Here is a 23,340-nt window from a genome sequence, read left to right on the forward strand (position 1 = left end):
ATCATAGTTCCAAAAGATGCGTTCTCATGGATCCTCAAGATTTTAGCCCTGGACCACCCCAAACTGAATATCCTGGTCCATATTCATTTCTTTATCTAATGCTTAGAGACCAACAAGATGGTGCCCCCATTCTCAGGGGACTTTTGGGCTGGTTTTCCTTTTACATTCACTTCTTCACTGCCTGCAGAGGTTCTCCAACCCCCAGGTAATGGCCCTATTTAAAAGGACTCAAAGTGTGGGAAGGGGCCAGGTGGGAACCGCAGGTGTGCTTGTGTGTGTGACTGCATGTGTAACCCCTGTGTAAGAATGGGATGACCCAGAAAGAGGTGGAGTCTGAAAAGAAGCAGAATGCTGCAGAACTCATGAGGTTGGAGAAAGCTCTTAGGCTACCAGGCTGGGACCTTGATTGATTTTATTAAGCCCGTAACACCTTGTTTAAGGTAACTGCAATGTTGTTGGGAACTAGTGGGAAGGGAGTTTATTTATTTATTTTTGCTATATTGTAAATGTTAGAATTTATTGTTTCAGGGTTTTTTGTGTATGTAAATGGTGAGAGTTTTCTGGGAACCTTCATCATCTTGAATCCCGTTCACCAAGCATCTGAAGTCTTCAAAAGCCAACCAGCAGCAAAGAAGAATTGGACTTGGCAATATCAGTAGACTGTAAATATAAGAACTTGAAAATGCACTTAACAGGACTGTAAAGTGTAAATGTTAAATGTTTTAAAAGTGTTATTTGTTAAGAGAATGTTTTAAAAGTGTTATTTGTTAAGAGAATGTTTTAAAAGTGTTTAAATCAACCACATACAAGCGAGGAACATAGCAATGTGCATGTGACAAGGGATAGTGTCTACAAAAGTCTTGAGGGTAAAGCACATAAATCCCAGGTTAAGGACAGAGACAGGGTATACAGGTGTCTCTATGCTAATAGTAGAAGCCTTCGACCTAAAATGGGGGGGCTGGAGTACAGTGTTTTGAAGGAGGACATTGATATAGTGGGCATCACAGAGATATGGTGGAATGAGGAGAACCAGTGGGATACCGTTATCCCAGGTTACAGGCTCTATAGCAGGGGTCGGGAACCTTTTACACTCAAAGAGCCATTTGGACCCATTTTCCCGGGAAAAGAAAATTCATGGAGCCGCATCCTTGGGGGGGGTGGGGGAATTCCCCATGTAAGTCATTGGCGGCCTGGCGGCAGCCGACACTAATTTTTTCTCTCCCCCCCCCACCTCTGCGGCCCCCGCCTCTGTGGCCGCTTTCTTCTCTCCCTCCCCCCCCGCCTCTGCGGGGGGGTGGGCGGCAGCGTGGCAGCCACTTTCTTGATGAGGCGCCAGCACCAGTATGGGGGTGGAGGGATGGAGGACCACCTTGCTTAATCAGGAGAGGGGGGACACTGGCTGTAGTCAACCAAAGGCTGCTGGTCACTCATTCACACACACACACCCCAGGAGCGTGGCTTCTCTTCCAAATGTCTGCAATGGCCCCCTCGATGCCCCTCTGAGAGCAGGTTGACCTGCTGCACCGAGACCGAGGAGCCCCCCACCCCCCCACGGACTTCTTCTCGCTTTCCTGACCGAGGGATGGACATGAATGTGACTCATCGCCGCCGCCACCCCCACACTGCCGGGAGGGGGCTTTTAAGCCACATGACGGCGGGAAAGGCAATGGCTGTCCGGCCGCACTCTGCACGGAGTGGGGGGGGAGGGGGCCAGCAACCCCTCTGTGGAAGATGCCACTGCTGTGATCCAGCGCTCTGCGATGCTCAGAGGCCGTTCCTGTGCACATGCTCTGCTCACGCTGCCGCTCGTGGTTTCTGCACACGCGGCGCTGGAAGAGCGACAAGGGACGGGCGCGTTGATGCTGCTTTGGCGGATGGCGCGGCAGTAGCCGACGCCGCTTAGGAGGGACAGCGCACAGTGGCGGATGGCGCAGCAGTAGCCCGCAGAGGAGGGAGAGCGCACAGTGGCGCTGCGGCCGACGCCGCTTTCTCTCTCCCCCCCCACCCCGAGGAGGGAGAGTGCACAGTGGCGCTGCGGCCGACGCCGCTTTCTTCTCTCTCCCGCCCGCAGAGGCGGGAGGGCGCACAGTGGCCGACGCCGCTTTCTCCTCTCTCCCCCCCTGCAGAGGCGGGGGGGGGGGAAGGGGGCAAATTACCCATGCTGCCCAGGAAGGGGCCGGGAGCTGCACCACAGGCTCAAAAGAGCCGTTTGCGGCTCGCGAGCCGCGGGTTCCCGACCCCTGCTCTATAGGAAGGATAGGACAGGGCGTATTGGGGGTGGAGTTGCCCTTTACATAAAAGAGAGCATAGTGTCACATAAAATAGACAATGCAAGGGGAGCTGGTTCCCCTACAGAATCACTGTGGATATCAATACCAGGTGTGAAGGACAGTTTAATATTAGGGATATATTATCGTCCCCCTGACCAAAGTGCACAAGAGGATTCTGAGATGGAAAAAGAAATTAGAGAGGCCAACAAAAACAAAAATGTAGTGGTAATGGGTGATTTTAACTATCCCCATATAAACTGGAAAAATGCATGTTCAGGTCATAATAAGGAGAGAACATTCCTGGATATGATAAATGACTGTGGCTTAGAGCAGATGGTTGTGGAACCAACCAGGGGAGAGGTGATCCTAGATCTAATTCTATGTGGAACCCAGGACCTGGTGCAGGAAGTCAGTGTTGTTGAACCGATAGGGAACAGGCAGCCACAGTGCTGTCAATGGATTCAGGTATCTCTTCATGCAGGCATGGTAGCCGACAACTACTAATGTAGTTACACTCGCCTTCAGAAAGGGAAATTTCTCAAAGATGAGGGGGATAGTGCGGAGGAAGCTGAAAGGGAAAATCAAGAGAGTCAGAAACTGTCCAGGATGCTTGGAGATTATGGGACAAAACACCTATTAATGAAAAGAAGCAGGATTGTGATCTGCAGGTTAGGAAAGGCAGCGCCCAGTCCAAAAGAAAGCCACCATGGTTAACAAGAGAGGTTGAGGAAATTATCAGAAAAAAGAAAATGTCTTTTAGATAATGGAAGTCCAGTTTGACTGATGAAGAATATGAGAGGGAACACAAATGGTGGCAAAAGAGAAGCAAGTTAGCTGTAAGGGAGGCAAAAAAGGATTATGAGGAACGCATGGCTGCAAACATCAAGATCAGCAACAAACAGTTCTTCAAGTACATCAAAAGTAGGAAGCCAGCTAGGGAAGCGGTAGGCCCGTTAGATGACAAAGGAACAAAGGGTGTGCTAAAAGATGGCAGGGAGATTGCAGAGAAGCTGAATGAATTCTTTGCATCTGTCTTCACCCAAGAGGAGGTGAGGAACATTCCTGCACCTGAACCATACTTCCCAGGAGGCGAATCCGAGGAACTAGCGAAGATAGTGGTAGACAAGGAAGAAGTTCTGGCAGCCATTGATAAACTAAATGCTACCAAATCCCCTGGCCCAGATCGCATTCACCCAAGAGTTCTTAAAGAGCTCAAGCATGAAATTGCTGATCTTCTCACTTTAATATGCAACTTATCCCTGAAATCATGCTCCATCCCTGAAGACTGGAAGATGGCCAATGTCACACCAATCTTTAAGAAAGGATCTAGGGGGGACCCGGGAAATTACAGGCCAGTCAGTTTGACATCTGTTCCTGGTAAATTAGTAGAATCTATCATTAAAGATAAAATTATTAAACATGTAGAAAAGCAAGACCTGCTGAGGAAGAGTCAGCCTGGCTTTTGCAGAGGCAAATCCTGTCTTACAAACTTATTAGAGTTCTTTGAGGGTGTAAACAGGCATGTGGATAAGGGGGAACCAGTGGACATTGTCTACTTGGATTTCCAAAAGACTTTTGACAAAGTTCCTCACCAGAGACTGTTGAGAAAACTCAGCAATGAAGGAATAAGAGGGGAAGTCCTCCTATGGATTAAAAAGTGGTTGGAAAACAGGAAGCAAAGAGTGGGTGTAAATGGGAAATTCTCACAATGGAGAGATGTAGGGAGTGGTGTCCCCCAAGGATCCATTTTGGGACCAGTGCTCTTTAACCTATTCATAAATGACCTGGAAGTAGGGGTGGGTAGCGTGGTGGCCGAGTTTGCAGATGATACCAAATTATGTAGGGTGGTAAGAACCGCAAAGGATTGCGAAGAGCTCCACGCAGGCCTTGATAAATTAGGTGAGTGGGCTAAGAAATGGCAAATGCAGTTCAATGTAGCAAAATGTAAAGTGATGCACATAGGGGCAAAAAATCCAAACTTCACATACACGCTACAGGGGTTAGTGCTATCAGTCACAGACCAGGAAAGGGATTGGGGCGTCTTAGTTGATAGTTCCATGGGAATGTCAACTCAATGCATGGCAGCTGTGAAAAAGGCAAACTCTATGCTGGGAATAATTAGGAAAGGAGTTGATAATAAAACTGCAAAGATTGTCATGCCCTTATATAAAGCAGTGGTGCGACCGCACTTGGAGTACTGTGTTCAGTTCTGGTTGCCACATCTCAAAAAGGATATTGAAGAGATAGAAAAAGTGCAGAGAAGGGCAACGAGGATGATTGAGGGACTCTTTAGTTTGGAGAGGAGACGTCTGAGGGGGGATATGATTGACGTCTATAAAATTATGCATGGGGTAGAAAATGTTGACAGAGAAATTTTCTCTCTTTCTCACAATACTAGAGCCAGGGGGCATACATTGAAAATGCTGGGGGGAAGAATTAGGACTAATAAAAGGAAACACTTCTTCACGGAACCTGTGATTGGTGTTTGGAATATGTTGCCACAGGAGGTGGTGATGGCCACTAACCTGGATAGCTTTAAAAGGGGCTTGGACAGATTTATGGAGGAGAAGTCGATCTATGGCTACCAATCTTGATCCTCCTTGATCTGAGGTTGCAAGTGCCTTAACAGTCCAGGTGCTTGGGAACAGCAGCAGCAGAAGGCCATTGCTTTCACCTCCTGCATGTGAGCTCCCAAAGGCACCTGGTGGGTCACTGCGAGTAGCAGAGTGCTGGACTAGATGGACTCTGGTCTGATCCAGCTGGCTTGTTCTTATGTTCTTAGAAGTAAACTGTTTTGTTTTAAATTTAGTTCTTTGCAACTCCTTCCAAGTACTGCCCCACAGAAAGAGGTTACACATGTGCAACCAGTGGTGGGATTCAAATAATTTAAAAACTGGACACAGTGTGAAACAGACTTCCCTCTCTGATACACCTCTGAAGATGCCAGCCACAGATGCAGGCGAAACGTTACGGACAAGATCCACCAGACTACGGCCACACGGCCCGGAAAACCCACCGCAACCAATTTAATAACTGGTTGTTTACAAGCACCATTTTAACAACCGTTTTTGCCGAAGTGATGCGAACTTGCTGAATCCCACCACTGTGTGCAACATTATGCGGAGATTCCTCAGGCTTCTGACTTCCCCAGCAACCAAGCATGGGTGGGATGAGGGGGGCTCTTCCTGGTAGTCTTGGAACAAGTAGGCTCAGCAGTAAGTGGGGCACAGAATCAGGCACTCTGGGGGTCAAGACCCCCCTGGGGAGAGGGGACTGTAAGACTGTGTTAGAGGCTCATTGGCCTAACCAATTTCACAAGGTTGTTGTGAGAGAATTAAATGGAAGAGAATGGAAAGTGAAGCAAATGAAATAACCGTGGGGAGTGGGTCTTTGAGCCCCCTCCCCCTTCTTCCATGCACTCCATCCCCCCCACCGCCCGCAGCTCTGCTTACCTGACGGCTTCATTCTTCCTTCCATTCCGTGGACCGTGGAAGGATCCACAAGCACCATCAGCAGAAAAGTCACTGGCAGGATCTCTGCAGACCCCATGGCTGCCCCACGGAAAACCCACCTCCAACCCTAAGTTGAAACTTTCTCTGCTCCCTGCTGGGGAGGGAAATGACTTTGGCCTCTGAAGTCCCGGGGAGGAGGTTGGGCCGCGGCCCGAAAGAACACCAATGAGAATTCACTCTGGTGCAGCGTCATCAGTCTCCGGGCAGAAGCACCAGCAACAGCTCCACTTTGAACTGATTGTGTTTTAAACCCATAGCATTGATAGGAGAAAAGAGTGTGTGTTGTATGTGTGTGTATGCAAGAGAGCAGGCACTTGGGGGGGGGGGGGGGATTACAGGATCTCTGTCCCCCCTCATCCTTTCTCCTAGGCGAACTGCTCTCAAAGTGCCCCCCCCCCCCCCAGCCCCAGTTCAACCGTCCAGCTGGTCCTCTCTGTTTGGGACCCAACTGCTCAGCAGGCGGTGCCTCCTGGGTCCTCCTGGGACAATTTTGGTCCAGTTTGGAGGAGGATGAGGAGGAAACGGAGGCTCTCCTTCGGATGAGCCAGGAAGGGGGGGGGGAGGGGACATCCAGTGCCGGATATACCTGAAGCGGGGTTTTTTTTCAAAATCTTGGAGGGATACTATTTTTGATCCTGCCATCCTCCTTTCTCTCAGGTGCCGTCAGAACAACGCTGGGGCTGCTGATTTCAAACGGATCCTCATGAATTCATATTATTTTTCCATTGGAATGAAATTAAACTACCATAAAACTGTAGAGCGCGTCTTAGTCTACAGGCAGCACCAAAACAATCGTGCATCCCATGTTCCATGGCAACGGAACAATGGCAATGAAAATATCCAAGAGGAACACAAGGAGACCCTTCCTGGAGAAATACAGTGGCTCATCCAGGTCCTCCTTCTCTCACACACCGTGAGTAGCCCCCAGTGTGTACAGAAAAGCCAGCACACATGGGATGTACTCACAGCGTGCCTTTCTCAGAGAGGCTCGAGGCAGATCACACAGTATGATGTCATGTAACCAATAGGATGAGCCATCTCAAAAGTCAGATTTTCACAGCATGGTGCCCGTGGTCGCTGTCACACATGCAAACACTTTTCAGAGTTCGTGTCAAGTGTTCAAAGAAATTGGACAGAGCCAAGTGGATTTCCCCCCCAGAAAGGGTCCAGATTGGCTATCAACAGTGTTATTATCTTGCGTTTTTGGTTTTTAAAAATGTTGTTGTTGTTGTTGTTGTTATCGTTATTATTATTATTATTATTATTTATTTATTTATTTATTTATTTAATTTGATTTGATATACCGCCCCATCCCCGAGGGGCTCTGGGCGGTGTACAACATAAAATCACATAAAATCATCATAAACATCCATAATTATAATAAAAACAGCAGTCATAATATCCCAAGATGGCGTCCCACCTGAACCTAATCCTCTTAGAGGGAGGAGGGGGGTAATGGGTCCCAATGGTATGGGGGACCCATAGATCTTAATAATGGGTCCCACTAATATTGGGACCTTCAACCTGGGGGGGGGGGGCACACTCAGCGACTGGTTTCTCCAAAGGCCCGGTGGAACAACTCGGTCTTACAGGCCCTGAGGAAATCCCCAAGGTCCTGCAGGGCCCGGACAGTTGGAGGGAAAGTGTTCCACCAGACAGGGGCCAGAGCTGTAAAGGCCCTGGCCCGAGTGGAGGCCAGCCGCATCATTGAGGGGCCAGGGATCTCCAGTAGATTGGCCTCCGCCGAGCGCAGAGGCCGAGTTGAAACATATGGGGTAATGCGGTCCCGAAGGTATGAGGGTTCCAGGCCGCGTAAGGCCTTGAAGGTCAAAACCCAAACCTTGAAGATGATTCGGAATTCAACTGGGAGCCAGCGCAGGCTGCGCAACACAGGTTGTATGTGATCTCGGAAGGCGCCCCCTGTGAGCAGAAAATGTTGCTTTGGCAGTGAATCCCACAGTTTAATCACTTGTTGAATCCATCCAGAAAATATGCCGTCTCCATATACCACTGCAACCCCTGGCTTAATGTTATAACCATATTTCATGACTTCCCTCAACCATCTGTGCTGTAGACTGGAGAGTTCCAGTGTCCTTCGCCTTTCCTCGCAGGAGATATGCTCCAACTCTTTCACAGTCTCAGCTGCCCTTTGCCCTCATCTGAATGGACTGATTTCCAATTAGATTCGCAGAGAAGCATGGAGTCATTTGGGACTTTAAAGATCTGCACGTTGAATTTGGACACAAAGTAGGCCAGCAGGCCACATGAATGTTGACAGGTAACCATCCTAACATGATCCCACCATTCCGCCCCTATCAACAGCCAGAATGCCTGATTCGTGGCTAATGGACAGACGTGAGCTGTGATATGCTGGTGATTTTAGGGAGAACCAGGCAGACCCATGAGGATCCATGGTTTTTGGGCCACTGTGGCACCACGGAGTGTGGGATGCGTGATTGTTTTATGCAGACATGTGGTGGTGATTTTGGGGTGATCAAGTGCAAAAATCATGGGGATCCATGTTTTTCAAGGAGGTTTTTGTGGCACTGCGTTGCCACGGAATGTGGGATGTGTGATTGTTTTGGTGCTGCCTGTAGACTAAGACGTGGTCTATAGTTTTATGGTGGTTTCATTTCATTGCAATCAAAAAATCATACGACTTAATGAGGATCCGTTTGAAATCATCTGGATCCGACTGCATCTCAAACGACCCTCCTCGTCCTCCGCTTCACTCAGTTTTGTTAAAAACTCTCTTCCGGGGGTCTTCCTCTATACGGGGGGAGGGCTGGAGGGAGGCCCCTCCCAAGCAGATTCGCCCAGGGGGTCTCTCTCCATCTGACTCCGGGATCCCTCCGGCAGGCTACGGGACCCCGAGGGGCCAGATGGGAGCACGGCCGGGGTGGGGGCTCTGCCTGGTACGTGCAGACTGGGGCTCCCAGAACCAGCGCTCCCCCCCCCCCCGCGGGGTCAGCCGTTGCTGTCAATGCCGTGCTTGTTTTATTCCTGCTGTCCCTCCGTCAAACCACCTTTTAGTTGCGCCCCGCCCTGACTGCTCCTTGGGGAGCCTCCGTCCAGCCAGGACCAGCCTCGGAGGGTGGGGGGCAGAGGATCCGGCTTCTGCAAGGGGAGGGGCGGCCCTTCAGCCCCTGCCCGGCAGGGTCCGAGGGGGGCCGCGCAGGCAGAGGGGGCGGCCAGGCCTCTTTCGCGCTCGCTTCTGGGCTCCAGTCGCCGGGAGTTCCGTCTATCTGCGGCTCCCGAAGCTTTCTGGGGCTCCCCTTCCTGGCAACTGCTAGGTCATCGGCCAGACCTTTTCTCATTGGCTGCCCCGCCCACGCCCAGGACTTGATCCCAGCGTCTCACCTTGCGAAACTCCCTCATAGCTGCCAGGCGGCCGTCTGAGAGGGCGGCAGGAATGGGGGGGCTGGTGGGGCACCTGTGGGGGCTGCTGCTGCTGCTGTTCCTCCTGGGGGCGCATGGTAAGAGACAGACCGGTTGCAGAGCTGGAGGGAGGCGGGAAGCCCCCGCTGTTCTTTTGGGCGCGGGGTGAACGGCTCTCTCGGGGTGGGGGGAGTTGTTGGGAACTCAGAAGCACACGAAAGGGCAGCAAAGGGAGGGGTGGGGGACGACAGATTATCTGCTTTGAATGCGGGGAGTCCTCTGAGAAGGAGTGTGTGTGGGGGGGCTACTCCCTCCTCCTCCTCTGCCGCCCTCCTGCTGGTGGTGGCGCCGGGCTCAGCCCCAGTCCGGGGGTTCCCAAAGCGCCCCCCTTCTCCTACCAGAGCTCCCTACCAGGAGAAGTTGGAGAACCAAAGATCTGAAAAGTTTAAGGGCGGGTAAGGAAATAAGCCCTGTCAGTTTCATCCCGCTCCCTGGCCCCATTTTGGACTCTCCCCCCCCCCCCCCGCCCGTCTCTATTTACCGGGACGAGGAAGCGCTGTCCGTCGGTCCCGAAGTTGAATCCCAGACACAAGTCCGTCCGTCCCCCCCCCCCCCGCCCCTCATGGGAGAGCTGGCTCAAGGCTGTTTCTCCTCCGACTTGAGGAAGGAGGCGCGGCGCCCCACAAACGGGGGGGGGGGGGATGTGTCGCTGCTGCCTGCCTGTCAAGGGCGGGGCGGGGCCGGGGCACACGATGGTTTCTCTGTGCCCCCAAGCAGGAGAGGGCTGCTGCCTTCCTCGGCCTCCTCTTCCTCTGGAGGGGGGCAGGCAGTGGCGTATTTGCCTGGGGACAAGGGGTGTCCCTTGTCCCCGGGCGCAGCAATTTCAGTCACGGTGGGGGTCGCCAAAATGTCCCCCATAGACTGCATCAGTTCAAGCAAGGAGCCACCAGCAAGCTTTACAGAGCAGCCGGCTCAGGCTGCCTCAGCCCCGCCCACTCTGTACGGTGGCCCACCGGCCCAGTCCCACCGTGCGTTGAGTGTGCTCCGCCTCCCAGTCCCAGCAAGCCACCAGAGCAGGAAGACGGGGAGCTCCGCCTCCCTCCAAACCCAGCGTGCTTTGCCTTCTCCTGTGTGTGGCCACAAGCCCTCTCCCCGGCTGACTGGCCAGCAGCACAGGAGGGAAGGGGAGCCGAGCCCTCAGCCCCTGCAGACCCAGCAGGTAAGCGAAGGGCGGCCTGGCGATGGGGTGGGGCGCTCGGGAGGGCATGTTCTCCGGGGTCTCCGTCTCCCAACGTTGACCGATGGGCCCCTTCAGGTGGGGCATGAGGCTGAAGGGCAGCCTGTTTCCCTCCCCTTTGAGGGGAGTCCCTTCCCTGCAGAAGAGAGGCGCTGCCCACTCCCCTCCATTCGTGCCAGGCCAGCCCGTATTGGGTGCTCCCCCCATGCATTCCCCCAGCCCCAAGAGCCTCTTTCCTCTCAGCTGGTGCACAAGGAAGCCTCCTTCCAATGTGGAGTGCTGGGCGGCAGAGGCTATTCCTGCAGTGCTGTGCACGCTTTACTGGGGCGTAAGGAATTGAAATCTGCGGTACTTACTTCCGAGTAAAGCCATTTAGGATCACAGAAGAATGGCTGTTATGTTCTGATTGTAGAAAGGCACACTCTTCAATACACACTTTGCACAATCACCTTTGTGCTCCCCCTCCCTTTCCTTGGGCTTCTTCACCAGAACCTGCCTCCCCCTTTCCCATTGCTACCCACATAATTGTATCCCCTCCCCCTCAATTATACCGTCTTGATTCAGTCTCGGCAGTCCCACTTTGTTTTAACGCAATTTTCTATTTTCACCTCACTCCCATACACACACATTATTACAGCAACTACTACTAAATCACTTGACCTTCAAGACAGTTGAACACTTCTTGCACATTGCATGGGCTCTTTTTTACGGGTTACTCTCCCATCCCAAGTTACAGTGGGAGAAAGTGGGAGGGGAAGGATTATTTACATGCTGGGGCATTATAGCTCGCACAATTGTCAGGAGAACTGGTAAAAGTGAGCAACTATATAACCAGAAATGTGCAGTCTCTTTTCTTCATGGGTTGTACCTCCTCACCTTCCTGCCACTCTCTAAGCTGTGCAGTTTTAGAAGAAGAGGAGTTTGGATTTATATCCCCCCCCCCTTCTCCTGCAGGAGACTCAAAGGGGCTAACAATCTCCTTGCCCTTCCCACCTCACAACAAACACCCTGTGAGGCAGGTGGGGCTGAGAGAGCTCAGAGAAGCTGTGACTAGCCCAAGGTCACCCAGCTGGCGTGTGTGGGAGTGCACAGGCTAATCTGAATTCCCCAGATAAGCCTCCACAGCTCGAAGTGGCAGAGCACAGAATCAGACTCCCGGTTCCTCCAGATTAGATACACGAGCTCTTAACCTCTTACGCCACTGCTGCTCTTTTTTAGTCAGAAATAGGTATGTGTGAACTGCTTCGGAGCCCCAGTAACTCACTCACTGCCTGTTTCCTTTAATGCCAAGGATTGAACCTGGAATCTTCTGCATGCAAAGCTGATACTCTTATCACTGAGCCACGTCCCCTTCTTAAGTAAACCTGCCTTTATCGAGTTAGAGCCAATGTTTTCAACCAAAAACATGACAAATGTCATATTCAACATCAAAATATATTGAAACTATGGCTGATTCCACACGGGCCAAAAATAGCAGTGTGAAAACGGTGTGAAAATGGTGTAAAAGGGTTTAAAACAGTGTAAAAGGGTTTATTTTATTTATTTATTTATTTATTGAGCTTTTATACCGCCCCATCCCCGAAGGGCTCTGGGCGGTGCACAGCATAGAAGGCGACAATGTAAGTAGTTAAAACATTTAAAAGCTTAGCCCGAAAACATAAAAGCATTTTCTAATAAATATAATAGGATTACAATAAGATAGGTGGCGTTCAGCAATCTACCATTTTAGTTCCCTCCCCTCCCCTAGAAGAAATCCCATGTTCCAGTCTAAAAATTCCCCCCCCCTTCAAAGAGGGAGGAGTGGCGGTTTTAAGATAACATCTGACCCCGATATCAGGGCCGGAGGAGGGGGCCCCATCAGCGGCCAGTGCCTCCAAAGGCCAGCCGGAACAGCTCCGTCTTACAGGCCCTCGCGGAACTCACCAAGGTCCCGCAGAACCAGTTGACAGTTGGAGGGAGAGCGTTCCACCAGGCCGGGGCCAGAGCCGTAAAAGGCTCTGGCCGATGTGAAGGCTCCAACCGTATCACCCGAGGGGCCAGGGACCACCGCCAGTAGATTGGCACTCCACTGATCCCGAAGAGGCCGTGCCGAGACATATGGGGTGATGTCACGTTCGCCAGTCACGATGGTCCCAGGCATGGTAAGGCCTTGAAGGTCAATACCAGCACCTTGAAGATGATCCGGAATTCCACTGGAAGCCAGTGCAGCTGGCGCAGTATAGGCTGGATGTGATCCCAGGTGGCGCTACCCGCCAGCAAGCCCGGCGCTGCGTGCTGGACCAGTTTTAATCTCGGCGGATCAAACGCATAGGAAGGCCCGTGTAGAGCGAGTTCCAATAGTCTAATCTGGAGATGGCCGTTGATTGGATCCCAGTGGCTAAGTCCGCTTAGGAGAGGAAGAGGCGTAGCCGTCGGGCCTGTGAAGGTGGAAGAAAGCAGCCCGGGTCCCCGTATGGGCCACCTGGATGCTCCATTGATAGAGACAAATCGTCAGGAGTGGACCCCGAACAAACGGAGGGAGTCGGCGCCAAAGTGACCCCCCCTCCCACACCGGCGGCTGGACAAACCCTCCCCCCCCTCACGACCGAGCCAGAGGATCTCCGTCTTCGATGGATTCAGTTTTAACCTGCTCTGCCGTAACCAGCCAGCGGCCGCCTCCCAAATAGTGCTGTAGAGGCCACAGGGGAAGCGGTTATCCCCCCTCCATCAACAGAACGAGCTGTGTGTCATCTGCATACTGATGACAGACCAGCCGAGAAACTCCGTACCAACTGAGCAAAATTCATATAGATATTAAATAGCAGCGGGGATAATGGTGCTCCCCTGGGGTATTTCGCATTGAAGCGGGCACTTCCGGGAGGCTTGATCCCCGCACCTCACTTACTGGCTCCGGTAGGAGAAGCGAGGCAATCCATTGAAGGACAATTACTTACTCGCACTCCAGAAGGCGGCCAGGCGGTGGGTCAAAAGATTGCGTGATGGAGCCACGTCCAAGCGCTGCGGTGAGATCTAACAACACCGGCAGGCGCCGATCCGCCTCGGTCTAGCTGAATACGCAGTGTATCTGTGGCCCGGCGGCGAGAACAGTCTCCGTCCCATGCCCAGCACGGAAAAGCCGGACTGGAAGGGAATTAACCCGATGTGTCATCCAGAAAACCTTGAAGCTGCTCCAACACCACTCTCTCAATTACCTTCCCCAGAAGCGAAAGATTCGAAGCGGGGCGGTAAGTGGCCAGATCACTCGGATCTAACAATGGTCTTTTTTAGGAGTGGGTGGACCACTGCCATCTTCAACCCATCCGGGAAGGTTCCTTGCTCAAGGGAACCGTGATTATACTCAACAGATGGGAATTAGTAGCTCCGCCCGGCAGGTTTTCACAAGCCAGGGCGAGGCACGCGGATCCAGAGGACAGGTGAAGTAGGTCTAACCCAGCAGCTAAAAGGCTCTGTCGACAAGCGGCTTCAGAGAGCAGGGAAAACTGGGCCAAACAAAGGGCCACAGAAGACGTACAAGGGAGTCTCCAGTTCACTAATTGTAGCCAATGTGGGCCGAGGAAGAGGAATAGGTAGGCGAGGCGGCGCAATCTTATCACTTAAAAAAAGCTCATAAATGCCTCACAGCTGATGCTCAATTGAGAATTTGAAGATCTCTCCGATAAGGAGGTCAATGACCGAATTATCTCTCTCGCGAGAAACAATTGCGCTGGTAGGGAGCTGGCGGATCGCGAGGGAGGAGGAGAAGAAAGCCTTCTTCACTTCCTTCGTCGCCACCTCCTCAAACTTTCATAAGCGTCCTGCAGATGTTAGCGCAGCTTCGTCATGAGGATTTTTTTTCCTCCACGCTCATCTAGAAGCGTCTAAGTTCCCGTTTCATCACGGCGCTTAACTCCTCAGTATACCATGGGCCTTGACGTGAGACGAGGACGATAGAGAAGCGCCGGGGAACAACTTAACGTGATGGCATCGGAGAGCCGGGAATTCCAGTCCTCCCACTTGCTCATCGAGCGTGCCGGTGAGTTCAGAAGTCCCTTAGATTTCAGGAAACCAAGTGGATCCATAAGTCTCCAGCGGTAACAAATCAACCCGTCCACCTAGAGCGGGGAGTGATCGCGGCAAGAATCCACCCGGACCTTCCAGGGCATAATGGTCGGACCATGGCACTCTTTCAGTAGAGGATACGACCAAAGTTTATCCCCGACCCGAAGACCAAATCAAAGCGTTGGTAGCAGCCTCATGGGTGGGGCCAGAATTTATTAAGGAGAGGCCTAAGCGTGCGCCATGGATGACACTAGGTCCGCAGCCACTTTGTACATGAGGTGACATCGACATGTGGGCGTTAAAGTCCCCCAAAACAATAAGCTTGGGGAACACATAGCAACGCCCAGTCCGACCCCACCACCTCCAGCAGCTGTGGCAGGCCGTTTCCCGGTCGCGGCTAGGCGGCCGGTGCAGGAAGGCGGCCAACCTCTCCGGGGCCAGCCACTCCAGGCCGACACATTTCATGCCGGTGACCTCGGGGCCGAGGACTGCCCTAAAGGGAATAGAGATCGCGAATGAACAATGCCACACCGCCCCCCCCTGACTGTGTTCGCGATTGGTGGAGGCACGCGAAACCACCTGGGGGCGAAACAGCAGCCAAAGGCGTGGTCTCGCAACCAGCGCGCACCCAGATGCCGATTGATACATGCCAGGTCCACCTGTTGGGCTCCGAGAAAATCTCGGAGCACCATGGTCTTATTATTGATGGACCTGGCATTAATTAACACCAAAGACCTCCGACCTATCCCGAGAAACGATGGTGGTCGGGATCAGGGACCACCATCGTTTCTCGGGATAGGTCGGAGGTCAGAAGGCAGACGAGCATAGTTATATCTCGTGTGTCTTCTATCATATGGCCGCCGCCTACCGCAGTATCTACCCCGTCCCATCAATACAGGGATCCCCAGCCCCAGAATTGGTGCCCCCATGACTCTACTTAAATTCTCCCTCTTGCCTAAAAAGCCTGACAAACACCCTACAGAATATCTAACACAGTTAGTTAAGCTAGTCTTATCCTATCAACCCCAGCCTAAAGACCTCAGTCTAAGAGGCGGGTCAGGATAAGCCAAAAATAAATACAAATTCAATTCTGATAAACTACCCACAATTCATACAATTCAATTCTAACAGCTACCCACAATTCATACTAACAATACAATTTATCCGGCCTAACCAGAACAATGAACAGTAAAGCAGGGAGCTTGGGGGGGGGGAGAGGGTTGCAGATGCGAGTTAACCGGAAGTAACAATAAGGGGGCCCTAAGATACTATAACCACTAAGGCTCCCAGTGGGAGTGGTGGTAGTATGATAGGTGTCCTGATACGTAAACAGTAGGTCCGGGGCTCACACCACCCGAATCAACTGTATAACTGCTGGACCAGATAGGCTTGTAACACGGTGATCAAGGGTTATGATCCAGGTGATAATCGAAGAGCCTCTGCCACCGGCTGACCCGGGTAGCCCTAAGATGACAAATATGAAATATGAAAAAAGTCTCCCAGGACGTGCCCTGCCCAGCTCTCTCACTGCTGGTTCGCGCGTCCTAGGGAGAGCAGTGATGTCATCAAATGCGTGTACTTTCATAAATCTCCACCGTGTAGCTGGCCCTTCCAGTAGGTTCCACCAACTATGCCACTGAGAGCATCTAAATTCCTGGCTCGTTGCCAAAGTTCTATCCTGATGGATGCAGGATCGTAGAGACTGCCTCTGCTGTAATAGGATTGATGTAAGAGGTACAGCACCGCAATACCAAGATTGGCCACCGGGCCAGTTGCTCTACTGCCGCCTGTGGCGGAGCGTGGTACTGCCCCCACCGTGTCTAATGATGTTTCCCTATGGGAGTCTCTGGTTAGCAGCGGCCATGATGGAAAGTAAGAGGGAGTTACTGCCACTGACTCCCGATGCCGCAGCCACCAGGACTCTCCGAGTCTCTTCTCGAACGCTACGTTGGTCTTTGGAGCGTCACACCATACTATGGGCGCTGCGTTGCCAAGGATCTTAACCGGCGACGTCCGCTCTAACGAATGGGGGGAAATCTCTGCCACCGATTCCCTGCGTCGCCTTGAGACTCCGACTCCGGCTTTCAGCACCACGCCCAACTCTCTCCGGCCGCGGGGTTCCCGGCTCAGCCAAGTCCGAGCAGAAGGAACAGGAGGGGGGAGCCCCTCTCTATCCGACTGCTCGTCAGCCCCAGCTCCAAACACCGGCCCGTTGACTTCAAGAGGGAGGGCGCTGCAAAGGTCCCAGCGAAGGGAGTGAAAGCTCTCGTAGGGGTATAGACACGGCAGATGAAGAAAAGGAAGAGCCAGGTACCACATTCCAGCAGCTTGGTATATTACGGCTTAGTTCTAAATAGCTCAGCAAATTCAGCTTACTTCGTTATGTCCCAGGCTCCCAGGCTCTATGTTAAAGTATTATCGCGCTCTCCCGGCGTTCTTATTGCACTCTCCCAACGGCATATAGCACTCTCCCGGCGTGTAGTATAGCACTCTCCCGGCGTTCTTATTGCACTCTCCCCGCGGCTGGGCCGACTTCATACACCAAGCCCAGCTCCCAAAGGGTATAAAAAATTCATAAAAGTGGATAGAGGATGAATAAAAGTCTTACTCCAGGCTAAAAACGGGTGGAATTTGAAGTTAAAAATTTCGTTGTGGCGGAGCTCCGCTGCTGAGCTCCGGTGCGGACGCCATCTTGGCTTCATACTGTTTTCACACCATTTTCACACTGCTGTTTTTGGTCCGTGCGGAATCAGCCTATGTATTTGGAGGTAAAATGCTGGGGGTGTCTGCTGGTGGCGGGTGAGGTGGCCTCGAGAGGTTTAATACCCACTTGCACTGGCTTGGAGCTGTTTCTCAGATTAACAACCTACCTCATAGGGTTGGTGTGAGGATAAAATTAGGAAAGAGAGTTGGTGGGGAGAGAGCCATGTATGTTTTGCTGGGGGGGGGGTGTTTTGTGAGCTGGTGCAAAAAAATCATTGTTTGGGTGTAGTGTGGGAGGGTGACCGCCCATATGGGGGGGCGCCAAACTCAGGTTTTGTCCCCGGGCGCCAGTTTGCCTAGAAACACCTCTGGGGGCAGGGCAGCGATTCACTTATGTGTCACAAGGCTTCCTTCGTCCCACCCCCTCAGGATGAAGCTTGGGGGTCTGCAGGGGTGGGGAGGGGCGGGGGCTTCGCTCGGGCGCCTTCGGAGGGGTCGCTCCCTTCTCGTAGACCACCTTGCACGTGAGGACGGGGGGGGGGGGGTGAGGTGGGGACTCTTGCCTGACGCGTGTCCTCCTCCCTCTTTCCTGGGGCAGCGGAGAAGATGCTGTCGGAGTTCAAGTTCGTGCAGCGGGGGCTGGGCCCGGAGAGGGGCCCCGGAGAGGACGCCTACGACGTAGACCGCGAGGAGCTCTTCCACGTGGACCAGGAGCGCCGGGAGGTCGTCCGGAGGCTGCCCGAGTTCGAGCACTTCGGCGGCTTCTCCATCCCCTCCTCGCTGGCCAACATGGCCGTGCTGCGCTCCAACCTGGACATCGTCATGCGCCGCTCCAACAACACCCCGGCCCAGAACGGTATCCCTCCCTATAGGGCAGAAGCCCCTGGCCCCTTCCCCTACGCCCCCACCCCCAGCTGAGAAAGGGCCAGGCGGTATGTGGGGAATTCATTCCCCAAATCCTGGTTTCTGTCCGGTTCTCGAGGTGCCCCCAGATCCGAATGTAACCGACTTGTCTTTGGCCACATCAATCTCCATTGGAGACCTCAGAAATTAATATAATGACAGCACCCTGTGGCTTGACAGACAAACAGATATGAAATTGCATGAACAAATTAACAATTTCTTTCATTTAGGGATAAATAATAGTGAACATATATATGTATACACAGACAGCACAACTCAATTGTACAAAATCTTAAGAACATAAGAACATAAGAACTAGCCTGCTGGATCAGACCAGAGTCCATCTAGTCCAGCATTCTGCTACTCGCAGTGGCCCACCTGGTGCCTTTGGGAGCTCACCTGCAGGAGGTGAAAGCAAGGGCCTGCTGCTGCTGCTGCTGCTCCTGAGCACCTGGTCTGCTAAGGCATTTGCAATCTGAGATCAAGGAGGGTCAAGATTGGTAGCCATAGATCGACTTCTCCTCCATAAATCTGTCCAAGCCCTTTTTAAAGCTATCCAGGTTAGTGGCCATCACCACCTCCTGTGGCAGCATATTCCAAACACCAATCGCACGTTGCGTGAAGAAGTGTTTCCTTTTATTAGTCCTAATTCTTCCCCCCAGCATTTTCAATGGATGCCCCCTGGTTCTAGTATTGTGAGAAAGAGAGAGAAATTTCTCTCTGTCAACATTTTCTACCCAAGCATGATTTTATAGACTTCAATCATATCCCCCCCTCAGACGTCTCCTCTCTAAACTAAAGAGTCCCAAACGCTGCAGCCTCTCCTCATAAGGAAGGTGCTCCAGTCCCTCAATCATCCTTGTTGCCCTTCTCTGCACTTCAGTGCTTTTTAAAGAAAAAAACACTCAGAACAGTTACCACCACTAACAGAACAGTTACCACCCAATAAATAAAGGACAGCAAGAAGGTCCAAACTATTAATAATGCAGGACTTCTTCATCTCATCTGGTCTGCTGCAGGTCTTTCCTCAACTTGAGCCCGTTAAAAAAAGCTCAGAAGGATGGAGCTCTTGCAGTTGGTAATAAGGAAGCAAGCTTAACTGCACATGCTCAGTGAGCTCTCATCCCCTGGGCCCTAAGATCCAAACAAAGAACAAATACTAAAATGGCATGGGTTACACAAAGTTGCTTCTAAGTATCCTGTCTCTAGTGGAAGCCTTTCCTGACGACTGTCCAGAAAGCCCAGACAGTTTATGGGTCATCGTGGTGTAGTGGTTAAGAACAGGTGGATTCTAATCTGGAGAACCGGGTTTGATTCCCCACTCCTCCATCTGAGTGGCAGAGGCTTATCTGGTGAACCAGGTGTGTTTCCGCAGTCCTACATTCCTGCTGGGTGACCTTGGGCTAGTCACAGTTCTTCAGAACTCTCTCAGCCCCACCTACCTCAGGTGTCTGTTGTGGAGAGAGGAAGGGAAAGGAGCTTGTAAGCCACCTTGAATTGTCTTACAGGACAGAAAGGTGGGGTACAAATCCAAACTCCTCTTCTTCTTCATTCCCTTTTTTGCCAGTGGCAGTCCGGAGTGGCTGACATCATTCTATCCTCAGAACATCCTTTTGAGGTAGGCTAGGCTGAGAATGACCTGGGACCAGCCGTAGCTAGGAAAAATGGAGCCCAGACCAAATCTTAGTCCCGTCCCCCCAATATGGGCAGCTGCCCTCCCCCCCACGACCAAAGAACAATTTTTTGCACCAGGTAATCTCAAAGTCACCATCACATTATAGAACATGCCCCAACTCACAAATCTAAACACAACAATGTTCCATGCCAAACAGCAGAAATAAAAAAATTTGACAACATTTTCAACGTGTTTTCAAAATGTTTAACTGGTATAACACTTTAAAGTGTTTTAAGTGTCATGTGACTTAAAATGCTTTCAAAATGTTTTATTACTGCTGTGAAAACGTTTTATGGTGTTATATCCAGCACCCCCAATTGCCCCCCCCCCCCAGCATTGGAAACACAGCACAGAGCCAGGAAGGAAAGGAGGGAGGGAAAGGACAGGACAGGACAAATTTCAAGTCATGTTTTACGCAGTAGTTGCACACATTGAATTTTAACACTGACAACATAAGGCATTTACTAACATGAACTCACAGGCTGGGACCTGCAAGGCTCCCCTTCACATCCACATATCTAAGGATAGGCTGAAGAGCAGGAAGGGGTAAAGTCCCTTCTGAATCACGGTGACCCTATGAACCAATGCCCTCCAAAACATCCTACTGTGAACAGCCTCACTCTTGCAAACAAAGGACCTGTTCTGTTCCGCAAGTAAAACAGTTCTTGGGTGCCCTGTACTTGGCCAGAACAGAGTGGGAGACTCACAAGCAAAGGTGTAACCGTTCAAAACAAAAGGTTTATTGCTAAAAGAATTGAGACCCTAACTGCTCCCAGGGTCTGACTATAACTTTATGTCCTCATCTATGCACCGTAGACATAGCAGATATTGCAGCCTTCCAGCTCCCTTGGCACCTTAGACTGACTGAGCTAAACATCCCCCCCCCATGAACCACAATTTTAAAGCCCAACCCCAGGATGAGTGCATCTCAATAGACTTGCTGAAGGAGGCCCATACGTTGATGAGGCCGAGGCAATGGAGACCTAGAAGGAGGCTGCGGGAGCATGCGTGTCTCAGGATGCCAATTTCAAGACACACCAGCAGGTGCTGAGAGAACAGAAGGGCCGAAGGAGCAGAGGAAAACCCACAGTTCTGAGGGTTTGATGTGGCACAACCACAACAGTCTTGAGGAAGGAAACAAGATGAATAATGTTTTAGAAACTGGGAGGATGTCATGAAAGCACACGTTATGTCTCCTGAGAGTGAAACTGGGCACCAAAGTAAACAAAGAATAGGTCTATGGCGCCTTTACCCCATCCCCAAGAGATTGCAAGGGGGGGGGGGGGTGTCACGCAAGAGAACCAGCATGCTGTAGCGGTTAAGAACAGCAGACTCTAATCTGGATAATCAAATTTAATGCCCCTCTCCCCCATGTGAGTGGTGGACTTTCATCTGGTGAACTGGAATTGTTTCCCTGTTCCTGCACATGAAGCCTGCTGGGTGACCTTGGGGCAGTCCCGGTTCTATAAAATTCTTTCAGCCCTACCTACATCACAAGGTGTCTGTTGTGGGGAGAGGAAGGGAAAATGAATCTATATAAGGCATCTCGAGGCTCCTTACTTTAGAGAAAGTGGGGTGCAAATCCCTACTCTTTCTCCTCCTCCTTTTTCTCTCCACCCCCCACCCCCCCGATTTCTGAACCAGGCCCTGCCCTGCAGAAGAGAGGAAAATGAATGATCTGTGTCCCAAAGTGCTAGCAAAATATACCAAAAAATAATAAGTCCGCAAAGAGCTCTGGGTGGACCTCCCCCCCTCCTTAAACGAAGCATTGTGGAGGGGTCAAATGCCCCCTCCCCAAGTTCTAACGGGAGCGCCCCCAGCAGGAGGTAGAAGTAGAAGTCCCCCCCCCCCCCCCCCCCCCCCCCAGCCAGCCAGCCTGGCATAGTGCTGAAGGGCAGGAGGAGGACTGAGTGAGACCTGGCAGACAGGGTTGGATCCCCCCCCCTCCAACCCCACGCGGCTTCCTCGCCTGTTTCTGCTTCCCCCACGCAGGATCTTTCTGGCCAGACCGGGGTGGGGTGAAGGATGAAGCCCTCCCTCCCCTCGCGTTCCCCGGCTGCTTCCTCCTCCTCCCGCCGCTCCCGCTCTCCCGGCCCCGCCCGACGGAGCCCCCCCTCTCCCCCTTCTGCCCCGCTCACTCTGCCTGGCGACGGTGCCCTCCTCCTCGTCGATGGCGAAGTTGCGGCGGCAGAAGCGGTCCACGGCGGCCCGCGTGTACTCCAGGTAGTCCTTGTCTCTGTTGAAGTCCCGGGCGTCGGGCGCCCCCAGCTCCGAGACGGCCTCGAAGGTCCCGCGGCGGCTGTCGAAGCGCAGGAACTCCTGCCGGTCGTAGAACTCCCTGTACAGGAAGACCACCTCCCCGGCTGTCCCGTTGGCGAAGCGGCACTCGGACTTCGCCTGGTGCAGGAAATGGGGGGCTGGGGCGGGGAGGGGGGGCAGAGAGAAGGGACATTGCTGGGGGGGGCTACAACACCCCGCCCCCAGAGAGGACGCGGAGGGGGAGGATGGGTGGAAAGTGGCACCCGGGAACAACACCTTCTCCGGGTGCCCCTCCCCCCGTTTGGGGGCGGGTCGACTCCAACGGGCACCGCAGCGGGGGGGGGGGGGTTGAATCCAGATCCCAGAATGATGCTATAAACCAGGGGTCCCCAAACTACGGCCCGCGGGCCAAATCAGGCCCCCGGAAGACATTTATCAGGCCCGCTGGGCAGAAGCGAATCTCCCCCTTCTCTATCTCCTTTTCCAGGCGGCCCCTGGAGCTTGGCACCTTGACTCCCAGGTTTACAAACAGCCTCAAGCTCGGGCGACTCGCTGCTCATTCCAAGCGGCCGGAGGGGACCGTACCAATGCGGCAAAGGGGGGAGAGAGAAAGGCGGCGGAGCTTCAGGGCCGGATTGGAAAGGGACTGCGGGGGTGGGGGGCTCGGCCAGGGATGGGTCGAGGGCGGATGGATGGTGCCCCCCCCCCCCCGCGGGCGGCACTTGGTCCGGCCCCGGCTGGGCTCTGGCCATGTGTGAACTGGCCCCCTGTTTAAAAAGTTTGGGGACCCCTGCTATAAACTCTACACCAACTCTGCATACAACGATGTCACAAGGCATCATAAATGTAAATGAGATAAAAAGTCAAGCATTTTTATCATTTAATAGTATGATACAAATAATTACTATGGATACTTCCCAGCCTAGTTCCAGCCTAGACCAATCTTGTCACATTCTAGAAGCTAAGCAGGGTTGGCCCTGATGATGATGATGATGATGATTTATTAGATTTATAGGCCGCCTCACCACCAAAGGGCTCGAGGCAACCAATTGTTGCTTGCTCATTCATCCCAATCCTCAAAAACATCCATTTATTTCTAAATATCAACCAGTCTCAGCATGATTTCTTCAAATCCGGTGTCAACAAACAATTTAAATTACCACCTCTTTGCCATACAGGTTGTTACTTTACAGCAAATGTTGAAAACGATTTAATTACTTATTTCTAATCTTCTCCCTTTTTGCTCTTTGTTTATGGGCATTTGGCTACAGTGACGATTCCCATTATTAAAGCAGCATTTTTTTAAAGCTGGAGAAAGTGAGTAGAAAGGAAATAAATGATGACAAAATCACTGGCAGGAATTAA

General features: G+C 52.2%; 2 protein-coding genes across 2 annotated transcripts in view; one reads left to right on the plus strand and one right to left on the minus strand.

The window, feature by feature from the left end:
* The window catches only part of LOC125428821 (H-2 class II histocompatibility antigen, E-S beta chain-like), an 80,941-nt gene that overhangs the window by 51,768 nt on the left and 5,833 nt on the right, over positions 1–23,340 (minus strand). Inside the window, exon 2 of the mRNA XM_048489499.1 lies at positions 21,855–22,133. Within this exon, the coding sequence (XP_048345456.1) occupies positions 21,855–22,133 (279 nt within the window). The remainder of the gene's footprint in view (positions 1–21,854; positions 22,134–23,340) is intronic.
* The window catches only part of LOC125428827 (mamu class II histocompatibility antigen, DR alpha chain-like), a 75,877-nt gene continuing 70,278 nt past the window's right edge, over positions 17,742–23,340 (plus strand). Inside the window, exon 1 of the mRNA XM_048489513.1 lies at positions 17,742–17,994. Coding sequence (XP_048345470.1) covers positions 17,745–17,994 — 250 coding nt within the window. The 5' untranslated portion in view covers positions 17,742–17,744. The remainder of the gene's footprint in view (positions 17,995–23,340) is intronic.

The sequence above is a fragment of the Sphaerodactylus townsendi genome, linkage group LG03 (genome assembly GCF_021028975.2).
Source record: "Sphaerodactylus townsendi isolate TG3544 linkage group LG03, MPM_Stown_v2.3, whole genome shotgun sequence".
Lineage (NCBI taxonomy): Eukaryota > Metazoa > Chordata > Lepidosauria > Squamata > Sphaerodactylidae > Sphaerodactylus > Sphaerodactylus townsendi.